The sequence below is a fragment of the Nanorana parkeri genome, unplaced genomic scaffold, assembly GCF_000935625.1.
Source record: "Nanorana parkeri isolate BGI_ZX_2015 unplaced genomic scaffold, ASM93562v1 scaffold74, whole genome shotgun sequence".
In the NCBI taxonomy this organism is placed as follows: Eukaryota; Metazoa; Chordata; class Amphibia; order Anura; family Dicroglossidae; genus Nanorana; species Nanorana parkeri.
This window is the reverse complement of record NW_017306342.1, coordinates 633,556-654,928: the sequence shown is the minus strand read 5'-3', so window position 1 is coordinate 654,928 and position 21,373 is coordinate 633,556. Positions and strand designations below refer to the sequence as shown.

At 43.4% G+C, this 21,373-nt stretch overlaps 1 protein-coding gene across 1 annotated transcript; it reads right to left on the bottom strand.

The window, feature by feature from the left end:
* Positions 1-2,060: 2,060 nt before the first annotated feature.
* SAXO2 (stabilizer of axonemal microtubules 2) lies at positions 2,061-21,345 on the bottom strand. Its single transcript, XM_018576680.1, has 4 exons — positions 21,205-21,345; positions 7,580-7,759; positions 4,740-4,942; positions 2,061-3,040 (listed from the first exon to the last, which is right to left on the bottom strand). The coding sequence occupies exons 1-4, from the start codon at positions 21,240-21,242 to the stop codon at positions 2,061-2,063; spliced, it is 1,401 nt and encodes a 466-aa protein (XP_018432182.1). The 5' UTR covers positions 21,243-21,345.
* Between the last annotated feature and the right edge of the window lie 28 nt (positions 21,346-21,373).

Genomic DNA, 21,373 nt, shown 5'->3' with positions numbered 1-21,373 from the left:
TCTGTGCTTCATTTTTAATCCACAGTTCAGTTTTAGGTTTGTTGATACAGTTACAGTGTCAATGTGTCGTGCCTTTTATTGCCAGTAATGTAGTTCTTCTGCATATGTGTTTTTCATCATACAGTGACATTTTTAGGGCTAACTCAAAGGGAGTGTTTAAAAGCTGCTCATTTGTTTTGTTTTTTTCTGATGTTCAGCTAGTTACCATCCAAAGCATTTTTATGACAAACCAAATAGCAGTTCCATGTTTATTCTGCTCCCTCCTGTCCACTAAAAACTGGAAGACTTTAAATGTTGCAGACAGGAGAGCTGGTGGCCAAGCCAAGCCACACATGCTCAGTGTCGTCTGTCTTCACTCTACTTCTTATCTTCTTTAGGACTTGTCTACACAAAGGCAAATGCAGCACACGTTCAGGTGCATTCAGCTTGCATTTAAGATTAGTCTGAGATGCTGATTAAATCATTCTGAAGGTGCCCATACACCTTACAATTATCTGCAGATTTTCTATGGTCAGATGGAAAAGGTGGAACAGATTCCTCCATCTACACTTAACTGTGTGGATGGAGTAATATCCACCTGGGCCAAGCTTCAGTATCTTGTTAGTCTGCCCTGCTGGCTCCCAAAATACCTGAACAGTCTGATTGAATGCAGGCATTGTTCAGGTGTTTAGAGAGCCAACTAGCAAGATACTGAAGCTTGGCCCAGGTGGAGATTCCTCCATCCACACAGCTTAGCATAGATGGGGGAATCTGTTGCACTTTTTCCATCTAACCAGAGAAAATCTGCAGATAATTGTAAGGTGTATGGCCAGATTAAGTTCTTCCACAGGCACATTTACCTTCATCTGGCCTCCTGATGAACGCCATTTGACCTCCAAGACTGCATCAGTCTAGTTTTGTATTTCCATTAGATTTGCATGGGAACAAAAGCCCATGTATAAAAGCTCCTACAGTGTATAATTAGGAGGATTTCTCCTATATACAGTGGACAGAGATGCTATCATGGTTATGAAGTATATCAATGACCAGCAGCAAGCATTATATTCTTGACCTCTGCTGCATGGTGAGATGCGGCTGCTCCTGCCGCTGCCTGTTGCACTGCAAGACTTAACAAAGCTTCCTGAATTTTTAGCTAGCTGTCCTTTGGGCCCATGTCGATCGACTTTTCCTGGTTAGATAGGGTTGCCATCTCTATATAAGTCTATTGAAATGCAAAACCCGCTTGAAAGACGTGAAATGTAGGTCAGACGGGGGTCAACTGCATGTCAAATACACCTGTCAGTGAATTCTGGATGATCTCAGAAGCATCTCAGACTGATGTCAATCTAATACCATTTACACAAGCACAAAACCCAGTGACACAGGCCCTTCAAATGCTTGAAATCTGGAGCACTGTATGCATGCCATTCAAAGAATAATATTAGGTACCTGTAAACTCCTCTGTGCGCACCTATAAATTATACTTTTCTACTCTGTTTGGAACATCTAAAACTAACAGGGTTGTTCACAAAAGGGTGAAGAGTTTGGAGAAGACAGGAGAAGTGAACAATCTAGAACAACATCGCTGAACTGGACAAATTCTCCAATGCAGCTCACTTTACTGTTAAGCTATGTTGTCCTAGATTGTTCACTTCTCCTGCCTTCTCCAAACTCTTCACCCTTTTGTGAATAGCCCTGTAAAGAATTGGTCTCTTTTAAGGATCTATCAGGGCTATTCACAAAAGGGTGAAGAGTTTGGAGAAGGCAGGAGAAGGGAACGATCTAGGACAAAAAGCTGAACTGGAAAGCGAGCCGAGTTGGATAATTTTTCCAAATTAGCTATTTTGTCCTAGATTGTTCACTTCTCCTGCCTTCTCCAAACTCTTCACCCTTTTGTGAATAGCCCTGTATGTTTTGTTCCAACTAAGCAAGTCTGTGTTTACTTCAAACATGCAGTAAGATAAACTTACATTTGTATTACTTTCCCCATTAGGTTGAGTGGATTTTTGAAGAAAACACACATATACCAGGTTAGAACATAAAATACCTTTAGTAAGTCATCACCTTAGTTTAGTTATAAATTAAGAGATAACTTCAATTGCTTTAGCAAGGTTGTGTGAAAATGAATTCATTTCTGGGGTAAAACTTTTTGTAAACATCTTGTGGCCTCTGCTATCAATGCTTTCAAAGGTATAACCAGGGGGCAATGGGTAGTTTGCAGGGCAGATTTCATTTTTCTTAGGTGTATAATCAGAACGATACAATGTTCCACTTTGAAATGGAGCAGAACTGTGCAGTGCTGCATTTGCAGGCTTGAAGCTCTGAGTTGGATGGATCTCATGGGGAAGGTAATGGGATTTGAATGTTGTCAGGTCTTCAAATTTTCCAGCCTTTGGAATTTGATGATCCCGCTTGATCATTTCTTGGCGCTTGCTTTCCCAGGGTCGAAAATCTTCTTTCATTGTAGAACTTCCCTGAAAGGGCACATTGCTCCTCCTTCCATGAGAGACTGGGCGAATTGGGGAAACATAGCTGATCTGGTGCGGCACATAAGCCAAATTAGATGTAGTATCTACCTCCATGTGTGTAGTAGGTGGATTATATTCAACAGATTTATGAATATGAGTTGGAGGTACTGGCCAAGGCTGAAAACTATCATGGAATTCAGTGCTGCCTTCAAATCGAGCATTGCTACCCACTTTACCAAAATCAGGTTTGCAGCTTTTTGTTATCTCTCCAAGTGTTCCCTTGAAATTGATACGATGAGTAGTGAGATCATCAAATGGTTGGCTACTGGGTTTATATTCTTGCTTTGCTCTTGGATGCCTTGGCTCAATTTCATGAGGAACATAAGAAGTACGGTGGCTTGTGGTGCCATCAAAAGGGATGCCATTGCGTTTTGCTACACCGGAAGGCTTGAAACTCTCTCTTGGCATTATTTCCTTTGGAAAAAACTCATCTTGGAATGTAGTTGAATTTCCAAATTTAACAGTAGGAGGTTGGTAAGTATGCTCCTGTTTAGCAAGTTCTCTTTTATTGATACCCCATGCTCTGTAGTCATCTTAAAAAAGGTGAAACAAAACACTTGTTACTCAAGGTGATCACTCTGAATCAAGGTGAAGAAATGCTACACAGTTTTATGTTCTGCTCATAGAATTACTTTAAGGCATAACATTAAAACAGGGTAGTTTTACAAGATTTGAAACTTTCCATAATGTTTTTGACAATCACCAATCCTGGCATAGTCCTGTTAACTGGCTCTAAGGAGTGAGTGGAATTGATTAATTACACAATCAAACACGTGCTGTAGGAGGATGACCTTGATCATGTGTGAGCATTCCTTTCTTATTCTCATGTTGAGGATGAGGGACATAGTGTCATGACCATAAAGGGAGACGAGGGTTCAGTCACACAGTAGTCGGGGGACATCAGGCAGGGACCATCAAGAGTCAGTGATGTTCCAGCAGCTGGAGCTTGCTGCAACACAGCATTGTTCTAGGAGCTGGAGCTTGCTGCAAAGCAGCGTTGTGGAGGGGGTGGATGATGAGGTGGTAGACTGTCCATTGGTGCCACCGATTGGAGAGGAGGAACATTCTGAGGGAGAGGTAGAACAGAAGGGAGGGAGATTTTGTCTAGGGGCAACTTGCAGTGGACTGAAGGGTGTAGCTGTCCTAATTCAGCTGGAGGCACTGCCTCACAGGTACAGGCCACTCTTATCCCCAAGACTGGTTCACAGAGCTCTGCAGTAGCCTAAAAATGTCTCCTGCTGCCAGCACCATTGTTGTCTGCAGCCTCTACCTACAGCATACTAACCATGGTAAAAGTACCAGTGGATCAATTTTCTGGTGGCTGGGAAGGATACAAGACCGGGCACACTGCTGGAGCTAGTAGTACCGCCACATGACTTGCCCAGTAGTGTTAGCACAGTCACCTGTATCACCTCCTCCTCACAAGCATCATTCTCTGATTTCTTGGAACTCGCAGTCCCCCCAAGCATAGCAGAACATACTGTATGCAACATTCTAAGCTAAACGCTGCCATGCTCTGTTGCAAATTGTATGCCTGGGAGATAAGAGCCACACTTGGCCAGAGCTGCTGGCAGCTCTCCAGGCCCAGACCATGTGGCTGCTAACACCACACCATCTTCACCCAGGCAAGATTGTGACAATGATGGTCATCTGGTGGCTGCCCTTTGCTTGGGAAAAATCACATATGTGTCTTGCCCGGAGCATGTCCTTAAGGTTGGGGTGCAGTGATTCATCATGAAATACCCTGGCTTTCAGAAGGTCCTTTGTCAGGCCAAAAGGGTTTGCAGTCACTTTAGGTAGTTATACTCAGTCATGGCTCACCTGGCAGAAATGCAGCGCCAACATCAGTCGTGAGGTGCGAGTACTGTGTCTGGGGTGTGCTATTGTGGGCCGAGTATGGTGTGTGCTGTTGTGAGGTGTCTGTACTGTGTGAGGTGTGTGCTGTGAGATGATAGTGCTGTGTCTGGTGTGACTTGGCTATAGTTTGCGCAGTTGTGAGATGTGAGTGCTGTGTGTCTGTGTGTCTGGTGTGTGCTGGGTATAGGTGCTGGGTGTGCTGGGTATAAGGTGTGTGCTGCTGTGTCCAGTTTGCTGGTTGTGGAGTGTTCTGCTGTGAGCTGTGTGTGCCGAGTAGGTCACATGCCTCCACCTCCACATCACTTGTATGTGCATTACCTCCTAACACTAAGCGATAGCTTGAATCTGTAAATGAGCCCAGGTTGAATAACTTACCTTTATATGTAGGGTTTGTGTCAAACTTTCCCATGTTAATCTTTCTGTTCTCTGCTGGACGTGCAGGTGCCACTAGTTCTATTTTATAAGCATTAAAATCTCGGTTATAGGTTGTCCCAAGATCAATGTGTCCTGGCTTTGGTTGATATTCTTGATGAGGACGTACAGGGCGGTATGTTACATCATATGGAATATAATCTGATCTGAAACATACAAATGTTAAATGCTGTACAAACATGATAAGAGACCAAGTTATTCAAACGGAATTTCATTTTGAAGAATAACTCCAGGAATTAACAAACTTACCCTTGCAGTGGGGCTACCCCAGCGCTGCAACGGTTAACTGCTCGTTTTGGTCAAGGGGCCAGAAAACAAAAAAGATATACTCACCTGATCCTCGGTCCTGTGGCAGTCAGTGACACAGATCCTCTTTCCCTCCTCTGCACTGGCTGTGGTATGTCCCTCAGTGCCCTCACATGTAATGCTGGTGAATGTACCGGCATCAGATGTAATGATGTCAGTGGGGCTTAGACTGCCAAAGCTGGGGAAGAAGAGGCTGCAGGGACCAGTCTAGCAGTCACGTGGGATTGAGTATCAGGTAAGTATATGTTCTTTTATCCAGCTCTAGACCAAAACGTGCAGTTAACCCTTGCAGTGCAGGGGGTAGCCCCACTGCAAGGGTTCATTTTGTTAATTCCATCCATGTTGCTACTGTACTGATGTCAGGTGGTGCTGTGGGCCAACAGCCTGGAGAGGAACCCCCTGGCAGAAAGCGGACCGGAAGATCCAAGAACGAGGTTTAAGAGGGCAAATCCAAAAGGGGTAGTCAAAGTCCAGTCCGGATTGAGGCAGGCGGCTAGGATTCAAGAGCGGTAGGCAGGCCAAGGGGTCGGTAACCAGGAAGTTCAGATGACGGGTCAGGGAACGACAGCAGGATCCAACAAAGAGGCTAGGTGATCGCACCATAGAGGTGGAATAACTCAGCAACAAGCCAGGGCTCTATAGCCAGTGTAATCAAGACCACCCCCTGGTCGGCGAGGCAACCAGGAGGCTTCTCCGTCTGGGAGCCAATGGCAGGAAAAGAGGGATGGAAGGTGTGTGCTGGGAACCTTCCCCAGCAAGGCTCATACCTGATGGCCCTAATGGGCACAGGGGCGCTATGTGTGTGCCCCCGCCGCGCATGCGCACCTGCAACCCCTGTGCCAGGAGTTCTGCCAGGCCGAAGGAGCCCCCGTGCTCTACATCGTACCCGGCGGCCCCAGGAGAGGCGACACACTGATGCAATGACGTTATTCCATTGTCCAAACATTATTCAGACAGAGAAAAACACTCCGCTCTCCCCGCCTGAAGACCGCCTCCTCCTGATGCATTTCACTCATAAGGGCAAAACACGTCAGAGAGGCGTGGTGTTCAGGTGGGTGGCCACCACTGTTTCCTGCAGATTTTAAAAGGAATAGGTGACATTTTGGAGGTCTATGAGGCCCTTCAAGTAGAACTAAAGCTAACTTTTTGTTTTGTTTTAGATAGAGTTGAGACGGATTAGAACACGTCTGTTTTTTATTGTTGCCCGTGTCTTTGTTATGGAGATTCACCCTCTCTATTTGTCCTGGTGACCATTATCACTGAGAGGGAAAGTGAATGAAAATCCCACATTTTAAATAGAGGGTAAATCTTCCAATAGGGACACAAGTTGTGGTCACCATGGTGAGAACCAGGGATTTCCTATCACTTCCTGTGGCTCCCTTACTCTATCCAAAATAAAAACAAAAACGTTTTGGCTTTAGTTTCACTTTCAGACATCTACAGAGTCCCCTGGATGAATTTTTGTGAAAGTTCTTAGTGGTCAGTTTAGATGTTTAGAGCCAGTAATACTATACTACACTATTGTATACACAACACAGAGGAAGTGTCATGTACACATTCTCCTGAAGTCTAATGCCTGTGGCCAGCTTAAAGTAACCCTAGGGAAGTATGGAGGGTGCTATTTCTGAACTCCCTTCTGAAAAGGCTAGTTGGACTACAATCTCACATTTAGTTTACTAATTTGTATTGAGATTGTAATCCATCACGAGAGTGAGCTTGGAGTGGTGGCTACTTTACAACACACACAGGGACCATGGGGAACAAAAGTAGCCACCCTCCAGAAGGAAGGACAGTGTCGGCACTAATTCAGAGATGATTTGAGGATCCACAGCTGAGTGATACCAAATAGGATACATTTTTGTTAATAGTTAAAGTGGACCTTGACACTCAAAAATCAAATTCTACCAATGCATCCCTCTATGTACGATGATTAATGATAACATAGACATGTCAGGTGTAAAATGCTGTGATTTTGAAATACTTACACTAGCAGAGCATACACTTCCTGCTTTGAAAGGGCAAAATGACTTCAGTTTGGCAAAGCAATGCACACTGGGATTGCCTTGTCATCAGCAGAGCATTGGTGGGAAATATCATCTGTAATCTCACAGGATCTCAGAGAAAGGCATTTTCCCTCCCTGAGATGATGTGCATGGTCACATGTCCCATTCACATGTGCCAGAAATCCAGGAAGTAAAGGGAGAGCTAGTAATCGGCCCTTAGTAAACATGGCCACTGTCAGAAGACTGGGGAAGAAAAGAAAAATAAGGAATGCAAAGAATAAAAAGCCGGCAATTATCTAGAAATATGTGTTTGTAGATTGTCATTACTAAACCTTTCTAAAAGCGTGTTTGTTGTTATTTTAAAGATATAGGTAAAGGTCCGCTTTAAGGTACTTGAATGCATTTTTAAGATTTAACACCTGAGTTTAGTGTCACTCTAATGATCATGTAATTATATTTCAAATAAAGAATTACTTAAAAGTTGTAATTCCTTCCATTTTCCCACGGTGTCCTTGGTACTCATGCTTTGGTTTCATGCTATTTCGTGGTTGTGCATTATCATACTGAGGGTATTTCTCCACATATTCAGTCAGTAAACAAGGTTGTCCAGATTTTTCAAAAATCTTTGTAGGCATATGTGGGCAGCGGTGGCGCCTGCAGGAAACAAATGCAATAATGAACAGAGCATTAAAAACGATGAACTAAACTACTGTATACTAAAAACTGTATGAGCAACATGCTAAATGGGCCAGGGCAGACACCACAGACATTAGCCATATAGATGGTTTGAGCATGCCTTAGCTAAATGTGTATTGTTATCTTTTATATTATTAGTATAAAAGGACTGGATTTAAGATGTACCAAAGGTTTAGGTCAACAAAAAATATAATTTATCCTTCCTGGTATTCTTTTAATGAAAACATGGAGCACTTTGGAAAGTTGAAGAACCCCTGTACTTTAAGCAGGTTGTAGACTGTTTGGCTACATTCTGATTATTAGGAGCTCTTTTAAATGTGATTAGTGAAAACTAGGGGTCAGAGAGCCGCAAGGTTTCCTAAGTGCAGTCTGAGGATGATAGGGAGGTGTCCTTGCCACCTGAGGAGAACATCTATATCATTGAACTACATATAAAACATACCCAAACCCAACATGCAGGAATGTTGTAGACATATATAAAAGACCTCCATTTGCTGAACAGTAGAGACAGCACAGATCAGCCAGTCACTGTACTTTCACTATACAATCATAGTTGTGATTAAGTTGTATTGCTTTAGCTACAGTGGCGAAAATCAAATGGTCACGGCCTTGTATACTTTATGGCATGGGTATCTGAATTCGTACAAATGAATAAAAGACAGTTACATGTGTATTTCAACTGAGTACCTGCAAGCATCTACCTCTAGCATGACCATCACTTATAACAGGGATCTCCCTATAGCACAGTCGTGTCTTATAACGTGGCTCTTCCTAGAACGCAATTGTCTTCTAATAATAATTGTATCTTGTAACATGGGTCTCCCTGTGAGCTGAGCGGGAAGCCGGACAGAGCGTCATAGGTTGCTAAGAACTCTTAGCAACCTGGGACGCTGTGGCCGCCCCTCTACCCCCCCCCCCCACACTTGCCACCCCCTAATGAGTTGCCGCCCGAGGTGACAGCCTTATTATAGGGACAGCCCTTACTGTGTATCTCTGAAGCACAACTGTTGAATGTAATAGTTTTCTTTATGTAGCTTGACTGTCTCTTTTAACATGCATCTCTCTCTATCTCTCTTCATTTGCATTATGTCTCTCTCTCTCTCTCTCTTCATTTGCATTATGTCTCTTTCTCTCTCATTCTAGTATGAAGGGCAAGGTAAGTAAAGAAATCAGAGGATGCCTTCTACACATCATACTTACTAGCTACAGATCTATACGTCCATCTTAGTTTTCTACATGGATATATCTTACTGCAGGCCTCAAAATTTCCACTCGCCCCCTCGCAATTGGCGAGTGAAAATTGCATGGGGGCCAGTGGAATGTCATCGAGGGAGTGCGCTGCCGGCGGGACCATGGATGGGACACCACTGCCCCGCCGATTGCTTGCTTCTGTCCTCTCTTCTCCTTTTCGGCCGCTGCAGCTACAGAGTGGCCGAGAAGGAGATGAGAGAACAGAAGCGAACGATCGCCGCAGCTTCCTCCGCCCACCTAAGCTGCCAAGCTAGGAGGAAGACTGCAGAGACAGTGAGACACCTGGCCAGAAAGTTATGCAAAACTAAGTTCTATCTCGGTACATGGAGGATCTCTGTACCTCACCCCCACCACCACCAGGAGAAAGAAGAGGGCACCTGAATACCATCAGCTAAGTGTACTGTAAGTCCCTTTTCTTTCTTCCTTACACCACTGACCACTGCACTGCGCGCCACGCTGACCTCTGCACTGCGCGCCACGCTGGCCTCTGCACTGCGCGCCACGCTGGCCTCTGCACTGCACGTCTGTGTGAATGAGGCCTTAGAGCAAGGAAAAGGTCTGTCTCTCAAATAAACGGACAATTGGGAATTTCACAATTTCATGATTATAGACAGTAAGTAATATAAGAATAAAACCTTATATACTAGCAGGGTTATTCACAAAAGGGTGAAGAGTTTGGCGAAGGCAGAAAAGTGAACAATCTAAGACAACAGAGCTGAACTGGGTAGTGAGCTGAATTGGAGAATTTTCCCAAATCAGCTATGTTGCCCTAGATTGTTCACTTCTCCTTCCTTCTCCAAACTCTTCACCCTTTTGTGAATAATCCTGTTAATGTTTGCTAAATAATGATGATGATGAATAGAACAGAACGAAGCAAATGTGTTGTGGAAAACACAGTTTCTACTGACCTCTTGTGGACAATGCTGGTATGATATGTATTTTATTACTGCACAGTCCACATTCACAGCATACACACTAGACTAAAGATTTACTGTATATTATACCTTGTAAAATAACATATTTATGTTTACATATTGCAAAAAAAATAATTTAACATTTAAGAAAAAAAAAAGACATATACAGAAAATGTCTTTAGACAAGCCCCTCCTGGTAATGCTGGTCTTGGATAGGAATGGTCCACCACCATATCAAGTAATGAGACTACTTTGGACTTGTTATATATTGCATGCAGATTCTATTTTATACAGTGCAAATGACACTTTAGGCTATACAGCTATAGGAGGAGCCACTAAAATATATTTAATATTTGTCCTATATATTTTGTAGGCCTGCCCCCCCCCCCAATGAGATGCCACCTAGACATTACAAGCTCAGTGAGCTTTGTGCAGCACACAACCATTAATTTTCATTGCCTTGTCTAGTGACTCGGGGTACCACTGACTCATTTTGGGTGCTATCCTAGGGAGAATAAAATGAAAAGTATCTGAGACATGTTCTATCTCAACTTGTGAGATTGCCCATAGCAACCAATCAGCTTCCATCTTTCATTTTTGCCACACAGCTTAGAAAATTACAATGTAAAAGCTGATTGGCTGAGCTTGAGTTGTGACAAAGTAGGGACCTACGGAAGATCACTTGCTTAACACCCCCTACTTTGTGTAACATAATTATTGTCATTAATAATCATAACAGCAATAATAATGTCAGTCATAATGTCCAGATAAGTAACTCATTCAGTGAAAAACTGAAGTGCCTGAAGTGCCCCTTACATTGATAGTCAGTGCAAAAGTGCCCGCTAAGACTGGCAGCAGTGTTGTGCCTCTCCAAACAATGGTAGTCACTGTAGTGCCCCTATGTAACACTGGTGGTTTTTGTAGTCACAATAGTGCATCTGTTACATTGCCAGTCAGCCAGTCAGTATAGTGCCTCCATTATACTGTGTAGTGCCCCTGTTAAATTGTTGGTCACTGTTATTAAATCTGTTTCATTGGTGGTTAGTGTAATGCCTCCAGTTACACTGGGGGTCAGTGAAGTGACCCCAGTTACAATGGCGGTCAGTGTAGTGCCCCGAGTTATACTGTCAGTCAGTGAAGTACCCCACTTGTACTAGCCATCACTAGCCATCACTATAGTTTCCCTGGTGACACTGGCAGTCATTGTAGTGCCCACAGTTACACTGTGTGAAAAAATGATTATCACATATATATTAAAAATCAGCTTTTTTCTAATAAACCTGCAATTGTTTTTAACCTGACATTTCAGATACACATAGACAATGGAGGGCAAATGTCACACTGGCCATAACTATAGTTCCCCCAATGACACTGACAGTTATTGTAGTGCCCCCAGTTACACTGACCTTCAGGATACAAAAGGTAAAAGATATCCTCTACCCAACTCCCACCCCAATGAGGGATCAGTCAGATCCTGAGTTTAGACTCTAGAGCCGTTGGTGTCAGTGGGAATGTCTTGGTCCCACGCTGCCTACTCTTAGCTTTGAGTCCCAGCTCCAATGAGTGATGTCAGACCTGGAACTATGCAGGCACCATTGGGCAGAAGATGATCACTAAGATGCACCCTGTTTGGCAGCACCCAGGTAGGCAATACCTTCCACCCAACCCTAGGTACACCATTGCACCATACCAATTTTGTATCTAATAAAAAAGTGTTTAGATGTAATGTACTCATTACCTCAGCAGAACTACACCCGCCGGTCCCTTACAGCCAAGGAAGGTGCCATCTTACCCTCTATCAGGATTGCAGTTGCCTTGGTGCTGCACATGTGATCAGCTATGACAACAGCCATTTGAGGGCTTGACAGCACTGACAACCCAAGCCACACACCCCTGCCGGGCTTGACCTATGCGATCCAGTGTGCTTGGGGAGCGAACTGCACCGGTACGCACTGGATATGATGTGACTGGGCCCTAAGAGCTGAAATGAGTACATTGTAACTAGACCCAACTGTCTACCCAAACAGTTACTATCGAGGCATGCCTCTGGTAATAACTGTCACTGTTGCCAGTGTGCTTGTTTCAGCTCCCGACCAAACTTTCAAGCCCTCAAATGGCTGGTGCCATAGCTGATCACGTGTGCAGCACCATGGCAACTGCAATCCAAATAGAGGCTAAGATGGCACCTTTCTTGGCTGTATAGAATAGGAGGGTGTAGTTCTGCTTTAGGATCCATCCAAAACTGATATTTTTTTTTAGATGAATAAGAGCACATGACAGTGTTGTGTTCTTAGGCCTGCAGGTCTACTGTTCAATGAGGGTCTCCACTCTACCTGTTGGATTTTTTTTAATTTGATTTAATATATTATATTTATATTATTGAGAATTCAACAGGAAGTCGCTGAACATACAAAAGTGTGTAAAAACACTCAATACCTCCAGTAGACAGAAAGAGCATCAGGAATTATGGCAGAGGCTAGTGAATGACAACAGGACATGTAACCAACATTCACCTTTGGGAGGACCGCCTCTCTCGGTGTACCAGATATACTGACTTTTAGGCTTCATGATAAATGTATTTGATATGAAATGTTTCCCATATCAAGTAACCAAATTCTAGCTTTAATTTTTTTCTACCTGGAGTATGCCCTAGGCCTTTTTCAGACAGTTGACTCAGTAATTTGATGTGTTTCTTGTGTGAAGAAATGTTACTATGTATAACACTGATCCCTAAGAGATGTAATGAAAACGAGTGGCAGTCATTGGATGCCATTACACCGCTGTCCCTGTGTATATGTTTTCCTTAGTAACTCTTAGTAATGTGTACAGAACATCATAGACACTCCCAGGTTACGCTCCGTGGCAACTACTCAACATACTGCACAAGGACCACAGCTACTTATATCTTATTAGGCTTAAATTATAACATTATGCTGCCTGAGAGATACACACAACAGCAAACAAACAATGAGAAATATCTTTTGTAATGTTGCCACCTAGAATAACAAATATGTTTTGTGCAAGCTGATATGACCTGTCATTTTACTGCAAGGAGCTAAACAAACGTTCTTGATGAATCGGCCGACATTCACTGCATGGGTGCCTCTGTCAGCACCTTTCTGCTCAGAATCTCTCGATCAGATGATCAAAGGAGCAGGTGGGAAAATTCTTGGCCAAACGGAGCTAGCAGCCATTCAGCAATAAAAACAGCAGGGGATTCCTCCATCAATGCTCATAAGCGTTGATGGAGGAATCCGTTCTATTATTTTCACTCAGCCCACAGGCTAAAAGGAGAACTATGAGGTTAAGGCTTTTCCCCATAGTTCTCCTTAGGGTAACGGGAGGACACAAACTAGCGTCCTCCCGTCACCCTAGGCTCAGTATACCGCGAGCTGTGGCTCACGGTATACTGAGGCGCCGCAGCTGAAGCGGATCACAATTATGCCGGGATCCGCCCAGCTGCGTGACTGACAGCTGGCTCTGCCTACCTAGAGGCAGAGCGAGCTGTCCCCGCCCCCTCCCCGTCCGTTCCGCCAGTCAGCACTGGCGGATCGGAGTGGGGAGGGGGGAATCCAGCCCCTGCCCTGTCACGGCAGAGAGCCGTGACAGGATCGAGAGGTGAGCGAATGCTGGTATGTGTTCGCTCACCTCCCGATCTACTGAGCCGACCTGTGACAGTCTCATTGTCACAGGTCGGCTAGAACTATGAGGTGAGTGAAAAGCACACACCTCATAGTTCTCCTTTAATGAAGATCTTAGAACTGTGTATACCTGGCTTAAGCCAAAACTAAAGCAAGGTTTCATCTACTCTGTGTGTCTGTATCTACTCTAGACACCTAATATCTGTGTATACTATAAGAGGCTGATTTATAAATGTTCCATCCAACGTAGAGCTGGGGCTGATGCCAATCGCATGGTGCAAGTGTCACTAGATGGCACTGAGGAGCATAGGAACACTTATAAATCAACCTCTAAGAGTGAAGACAAAAGGGCAGCAGTGTACTGGATGGGTTAATGACATTCATATGTCACTAGATGGCACTGAGGAACATAGGAACATTTATAAATCAGCCCCTGAGAGTGTAGAAGAGAGGTCAGGAGTGTACTGAATGGGTGGATGTCATTCATATGCCACTAGATGGTGCTGAGGAACATAGGAACATTTATAAATCAGCCCCTGAGAGTGTAGAAGAGAGGTCAGGAGTGTACTGAATGGGTGGATGTCATTCATATGTCACTAGATGGTGCTGAGGAGGACAGGCACATGTATAAATCAGCCCCTGAGAGTGTAGAAGAGAGGTCAGGAGTGTACTGAATGGGTGGATGTCATTCATATATCACTAGATGGCACTGAGGAGGACAGGGACATTTATAAATCAGCCCATAAGAGTGTAGACAAGAGCTCAGGAGTATACTGGATGTCATTCATATGTCACTAGCGTAGCAAGATGGTGCTAAGGAGCATAGGAACATTTATAAATCAGCAGTGTAGACAAGATAACCTCACCCTTTGCGGATCAGGTCATGAGAGTAAAGCTGGCCATACACCTATAGATTATCCGCAGATGTTCTGTGGCCAGATGGAAAAGGTGCAACAGATTCCTCCATCTACCCTAAACTGTGTGGATGGAGTAATCTCCACCTGGGCCAATCTGTTGCACTTTTTCCATCTGACCACAGAAAATCTGCAGATAATTGTAAGGTGTATGAGCACCTAAAGTGAGCGAAGGCAATGACTTTTAACAGCCCCTTATGCTATTATAATCCATTTAATTTATTTCCTCTTAGCTCACCTTCTGGGGTCCTAATATATATTCCTATTTAGACAAGTTTCCCGTTTTTAAGCCATATTCTAAGGAAGATGTTTCAACTTTCAGCTGGTTTTGAAGAGCATTCAAGTTTTTCTAAATATAAAGCCCAGGACTAGCTGCTCTCTTTGGAATGACTTTGAATCTTCATGCAGAGTTGTATGAAAAGAGCAGGGAGGCTGGTGAAAGTGGCCCTCCTCAGATTCACCCAGTTCTGTTTGTCTTTTAAACTCAGCTATCCACCTCGTAAACCATATAGGCTTTATTTTTCAACAAAGCAGTTCAGCATAGCCTGATGAATATGTGAAAATGAACTTAGAGCCCTATCTTCTGGCTGCAACTGGTAAAACATAAAATATTCATTTGCAATGTTTCATATTTTCACACTTTTAAATAACTATATACAAACTACATGCCAATGATATCTGATTTTGTACAAACCTGATTTAACATCGGACAACAAATCAAGTCTCATTACTCCTGGTTTTCAAAGAAATCATAATTATCACAGAGTATATCAACTTTGTAGGCAAATACTGGATGTTGTCACTGTGGTAATGAATGTGCTATATACACAAGGTTGCAATTCCTTTATCTTGTCTGGCAAAGTGAACAGAGACTCCCTATAAAGCTGAGAGCCGCTTATCTAAATCACATTTCATTGTGCAAAGTTACTTTTGCCTGGAAAGAAAGCCGCTCTGGCACTGTTGATTATCTGATAGACATTATAGAACGGCATCATCTAATAGATGATCTATGTGACTGGTTGCCTCACTTGTCAAACTGATTAATAGAATTGCAGAGGGATCAGAGATCTCTGAACTAAACGTGACTTGAATGGAAAGACATGTAAAGGATTAAGTATATAGTTGCCAGGGAGCAGACAGTTGGCTCTGTTATAAAGTCTTCTATTTTATTACACATTGGAACAGAATTGTATCCGGATAACTAACCCGTGGTTTGGCGCTTCAATCTCAGATTCTTCTAGTTACATTATAAACCAAGGAAACTGTGGAATTCTTTGGCGTGTAGAAGTTGCCAGCCTACAATCCAGATACCCTGAGCAAAAACCACTGCAACCCTATTGAATAAGCAATACCGATAGGATAACCCTGAGGCCCCATTCACACTAAGCGATTTCCGCCGCGATATCGTGCATTTTTGCCACGCGATATCGCGAGAAGTCGCCGGCCAATGTTATTCAATGGAACTGTTCTAATGTACAGCTCCATGTTGCCCGTCGATGTCGCAAGACCCCTTTTCCCGCGGATTTCGCGCGATTTTTCTATTTCTGAATGCAGCCCAATGGTGAAGGTCGCGCGATCGTCGATGGAACGTCGCCAGAACAGTCGCGCTATCCCGCCGCGATGAAATCTGCTCGAGGTGAGTGTCGCTCAGTGTGAATGGGGCCTAAGGATCCAGCACTACTTATCCACAGTGAAGTAGAAGCGATGAACTGATGAGGTTAATCAGTGCTCTGCTTTCTAAAGCTGCCCATACAACTTGCGATCATTGGATGACACTTTTCGTCCGACGATCGAACCGCCGTTCGATTTTCTTACGACGGCCCCATCCTGCCCCGATTATCGCAAGGTTGGATCAGCGGTAATTAGAAGAAAGCACCTGGACGAATTGCGGTAATCGACCGTACGCATTTTCGTATGCGCATGTGCTGTTTAAATCGTACGAATTTTGACATACGAAAACGCCACCAACCTTGCGAAAATCGTACGATCGACCAAAGTTTTCTAGCCTGCTGGTTAGTCAAAAGTCGATCGATTGGACAGTATTTGCGGTTGTACACTGCCCATCAACCTTACGAATATCGGACGAAAACGCGATCGCATACGAAAATATTCGGAAGGTGTATGGGCACCTTAAAGCTGCCAGCATGTTCCTTGTCAGCACATGTGCATTTAAGACACCTGATGGGCCCTGCGCACTGGCCCTCCCTCTACCAGTCTGAGTGCTGCTGGGAAAGCTGAAATCAAGTCAAATGAAGGAATTTACACCAGCTGCAATTAAAATGATTATTTTTAACATAATTGAATTCTTTGTTTTCATTGCCGAGAGTTCAGCTTTTACTAACAGTCAGCTTCTGGATCAATGCTACTGTATAAGCAGGGTAGGGGATCCTAAGGCAATGCCAAAGGAAGTGTCCAAGTTCTTCCAATCACTTTTGGCTAGGCTGCCATCGCCTTAAAGGTCTAAAGGTGCCCACACACCTTACGATAATCGTACGATAAACGCGGGAAATCCCGCGATTGTACGATTATCGTAATGTGTGTGGGAGCTGTGCGACCTCTGCTACTGTAAGGTCGCACGACTTTTAACTTAGGAACATGTTCGAAAACCAGCCGAACATCGTACGATGTTCGGCTGGTTTGTGGCATGTTCGCAAGATAAAAGCCACACGGGCCGGTGTGTGCAAGCGCACACTGCCCGTTCAGCATTGCGGTCATCGGAAGCCAGCCCCTCAGCGGGGCGGGCTTGCGATAATCGCAAGTACGATCTGCCTGTCCAAGATAGGCAGATGGTACGTTTTTTTAATTACCTTACAACCATCACAAGACAAAAGTCTTGCGATGATTGTAAGGTGTGTGCCCAGCATTAGGGAGGGCTCAGTGGCACAAACTGTATACATCACCACTATGGCTGTAGAGGTCAGAGAAAATAGGGGCTGTAAAACCACTAAAATGGCACAAGCTAAAGACTGGCAGGAAGGTTCACCTGTCAACCAGTGGAAGTGGAAACACCAAAAGATTTTCAGTGTCAGGATCTGTAGAACACAAATATGGCAATATGACCAGTAGGTGAGGTCTGGCGACAAATCAGGTAAGTTTGTCAGACACATTTCAATCATCTTACGAATAATGATTTTTATGTCACGTACTTCTCCACCTCAGTCCTGCGTTTGCTGTAGTACATCATGTTTTGTTAGTAATACTATTTGCCATTTATTTTGCAATTATTATGCCTGGCTAGCTGTTTTTAAAAGGTACATACACAATGTATACCTCGTAGTTTTTATAAATACAATGAGGGGAATTTATCAAAACTGGAGCAGAGAAAATCTGGAGCAGTTGCCCATGGCAACCAACTTATTTATTCTCTCTAAATCTCTCATTTATTTTCAAATCATAAGTGAACAAAATGAAGAGAAAAGCTGATTGGTTGCTATGGGCAACTGCTCCAGATTCTCTCTGCTCCAGTTTTGATTAATTCCCCATAGTAAGTTTTTGTTTAAACTATAAGTTAAAGGCGCAATCCACTTTACAAAAATAAATAAATGCATGCATATTCATACAAGAAAAATGTGCATTTATTATATTATTGCATTGGAGCAGTAACGCACTGCAACTGCAATCAGCAGATCACGGGTGTAATGCTCTGGCTCCTGTAAAGTCTCTCTTCTGTTCCTGCCCACAGGGATGGGAGGAAGAATGATTCGAATCTGCGCTACATTCAATTACATACGCAGACCTCCATAATGGACTGAGATTTGTGCACACTTCTAGTAAAAAGGATCCTGTATTCCATACACACTCATAAAGTTTTATTGGGGCTCCTAAGTGGATTCTAATATTTTAAGAATTTATGACGGATGGAATTTCCTATTATTTGTATTTATTGGGATCAGTGAATCTCACTACAAACTCCGTCCAGCTAATGTGTGCTTGTGACCAGTGAATAGAACAGCTCACACCTAGCATATAAGTTACATCATACAATGCACATTTCCTCATACAGGGATCACTAGTACAATGCTGTAATAGAGAAGTAAACACTGTAACAGATTCTTATGTGGAACGAAAGGCTGAGGTTAATCTTATATGGGATGCAGGATGTTACATCACTCCTTCAGAATATGCTAAAATCGTATTTACTGGAAACACAAGGGAGATGAATACTTTCCTTACCCTCAAAGTCTGTGGCATATTATATACTCCAAATTATACTACCAAAAATAATGTCGCCTTTTACCATTCTTATTGGAGCTAAGCTGATATTGTATGATAGCCTCTAATACTTATATACAGTATATATGCTGCAAACACACTAAGGGACTGAATCTACCACCCAGTGTATAGCTGGGCAAATGCCATTCACGCACACTACTGCCACTAGATGGCACTGAGCAGCATAGGAATTTCCTGTGCCCCTCATCTCCATCTGGTGGTGGTAGTGCTGTGCAGATAGCATTGCCACCACTATAAATAAGCCCATAGATGGCCACTAGATGGCGCTGAGCAGTATAGGAATTTCCTGTGCTCCTCAGCTCCATCTGGGGGTGGTAGTGCTGTGCAAATGACATGGCTCAGCTATAAATCAGCCCATAGTAGATATTCCATTGATCTAGACACAGCATTTTAATATTTTCATAAACATACAATATACTTAACAATCCCATTTAACAGTAATGGAACAACCATTTCAGAAGAAACACATACTATTATGTATGGCATTTCGGCACTTCCTCAAGGTTTTAAAACTTTTTTTTTTGCTGTGTTACCAGGTTTAATATTTATTTTACCTTCAATGAAACGTTATGATTTATTATGACTCTGATAGACAAAAGTCTTCATGTTAACTCTTTATCTGTATAAACCTGTATATAATAAAAGATTGCAGATATCAACGGGTCACACACAGCTTTGAAAACATAATGGAGGTTCTAACCTTTCCCTAACTAACTAACTTAGAGGAAAGTTAGTGAGGTTCTAACTAACAAGAGGAAATTTATTACAGCCTGTATATCTGTTATAGATGCTGGGGAATCTCCCCAATGGGGTCAGAAAGCAATACAAAGCTAATGCAAGTTCTGACCCCTCCCCAACGCGATCCAAAACGTAAAAAAGATTTTAATACCAATTAACGGGGAAATATCCAACACATGTTACATCTCCCCGGCCAAATTATAGAGTATGTACAACTTACATATTAAAACACTATTCTGTGATCATGTCTCTCTGTCATCTCTGGAACCCCTAAATATCTGAAATGTATGAAAATATACTGGGGGGGGGGGGGGGGGTTTTAAGAAAACTGGAGCAGACAGACTCTGGAGCAGTTGCTCATAGTAACCAATCAGGCTCTCTTTTCAGTCTGTTCAGTTAATCTTTGAAAATTAAAGTTAGAAGCTGATTGGTTACTATGAGCAGCTGCTCTAGATTCTGTCTGCTCCAATTTTTATGAATTTCCCTCACTGTCTATAGTTGTTACTTCTAATGTAACCAATTCAATAGGTTTATTGATGTTTTCTGTAAAAGAATTAAAAAAAAATAATAATAATACTATTGAGACTAAAAAAAGTTCTTCATAGAGTTGGGCTCCATCCAAACCTGACATTGTGGTTATGAATGAACTTTGGTGGTCTGCAACACTCAGAAGTCAGAATTCGTGCTGTGCCTGTTCATCCCGGGTCAGTGACTCCGAAAATACTAACAGTGTTATTCACATAAAGGGTGAAGAGTTTGGAGAAGGCAGGAGAAGTGATCAATCTAGGAGAAGGCAGGAGAAGTGATCAAACTAGGAGAAGGCAGGAGAAGTGATCAATCTATGAGAAGGCAGGAGAAGTGATCGATCTAGGAGAAGGCAGGAGAAGTGATCAATCTAGGAGAAGTGAACGATCTAGGAGAAGGCAGGAAAAGTGATCAATCTAGGACAACATAGCTGAACTAGAAAGTGAGCTGAAATTGTTGTTCACTTCTCCTGCCTTCTACTAGATTGTTCACTTCTCCTGCCTTCTCCTACATTGTTCACTTCTCCTGCCTTCTCCTAGATTGTTCACTTCTCCTGCCTTCTCCTAGATCAAACACTTCTCCTGCCTTCTCCTAGATTGATCGCTTCTCCTGCCTTCTCCTAGATCGATCACTTCTCCTGCCTTCCCCTAGATTGTTCCCCTTCTATTGCCATCTCCAAACCGTACGTTGCATGCGTTGCTGCACCATTCATTTTATTTTGCACCACTACGTACATGTTTCAGCACACGCAGTAAAGAATGGTAATTACACCATAGCCTCTGTGCCAAACATTTTGTGGCACGTGCGATTTTTGAGACATTTTTGGTACCTTGACAAACACAACATAACACACTTTAACACACCTGCATTACTGCACTACACTGCACACATGTAAATCAGTCATGAATGATTGGACCAGTATGACATCCAGGAAAGGAGAGGTCATATGATTGTCTATATATGTCCCCTGTATGGGTTTCCCTTAATTCACCTTCTCTTCATGTACTCTCTATATCACCTTGTACCATCTCCACATCAGCCTTATATGACCTATATCAGCACTGTGGGGCCGTCCTCCATTAGCTTGGATCGTGCCCCTCTCATACCAGCACCGTCCTATTACCCCCTGCTTTTGGCACCGGCCGCTCGGCTTTGCCCCTGGCTCTACCCGGGTGTTGCTCTCCTACCCGCAGGTGCAGATCTCGCAGATACACTTGCGCTTCATGTCTGCTGGCTGCTGTTGATAGCACCGGAGTCTGTAGTCGGCTAGCTGCGGCGGTCCGAAGTGTCACACTGTGCACGGGGCTCTGGTAACTATGCAAGCAGCAGTCTCCTAGCAACGCCCCGGCGTCCTGT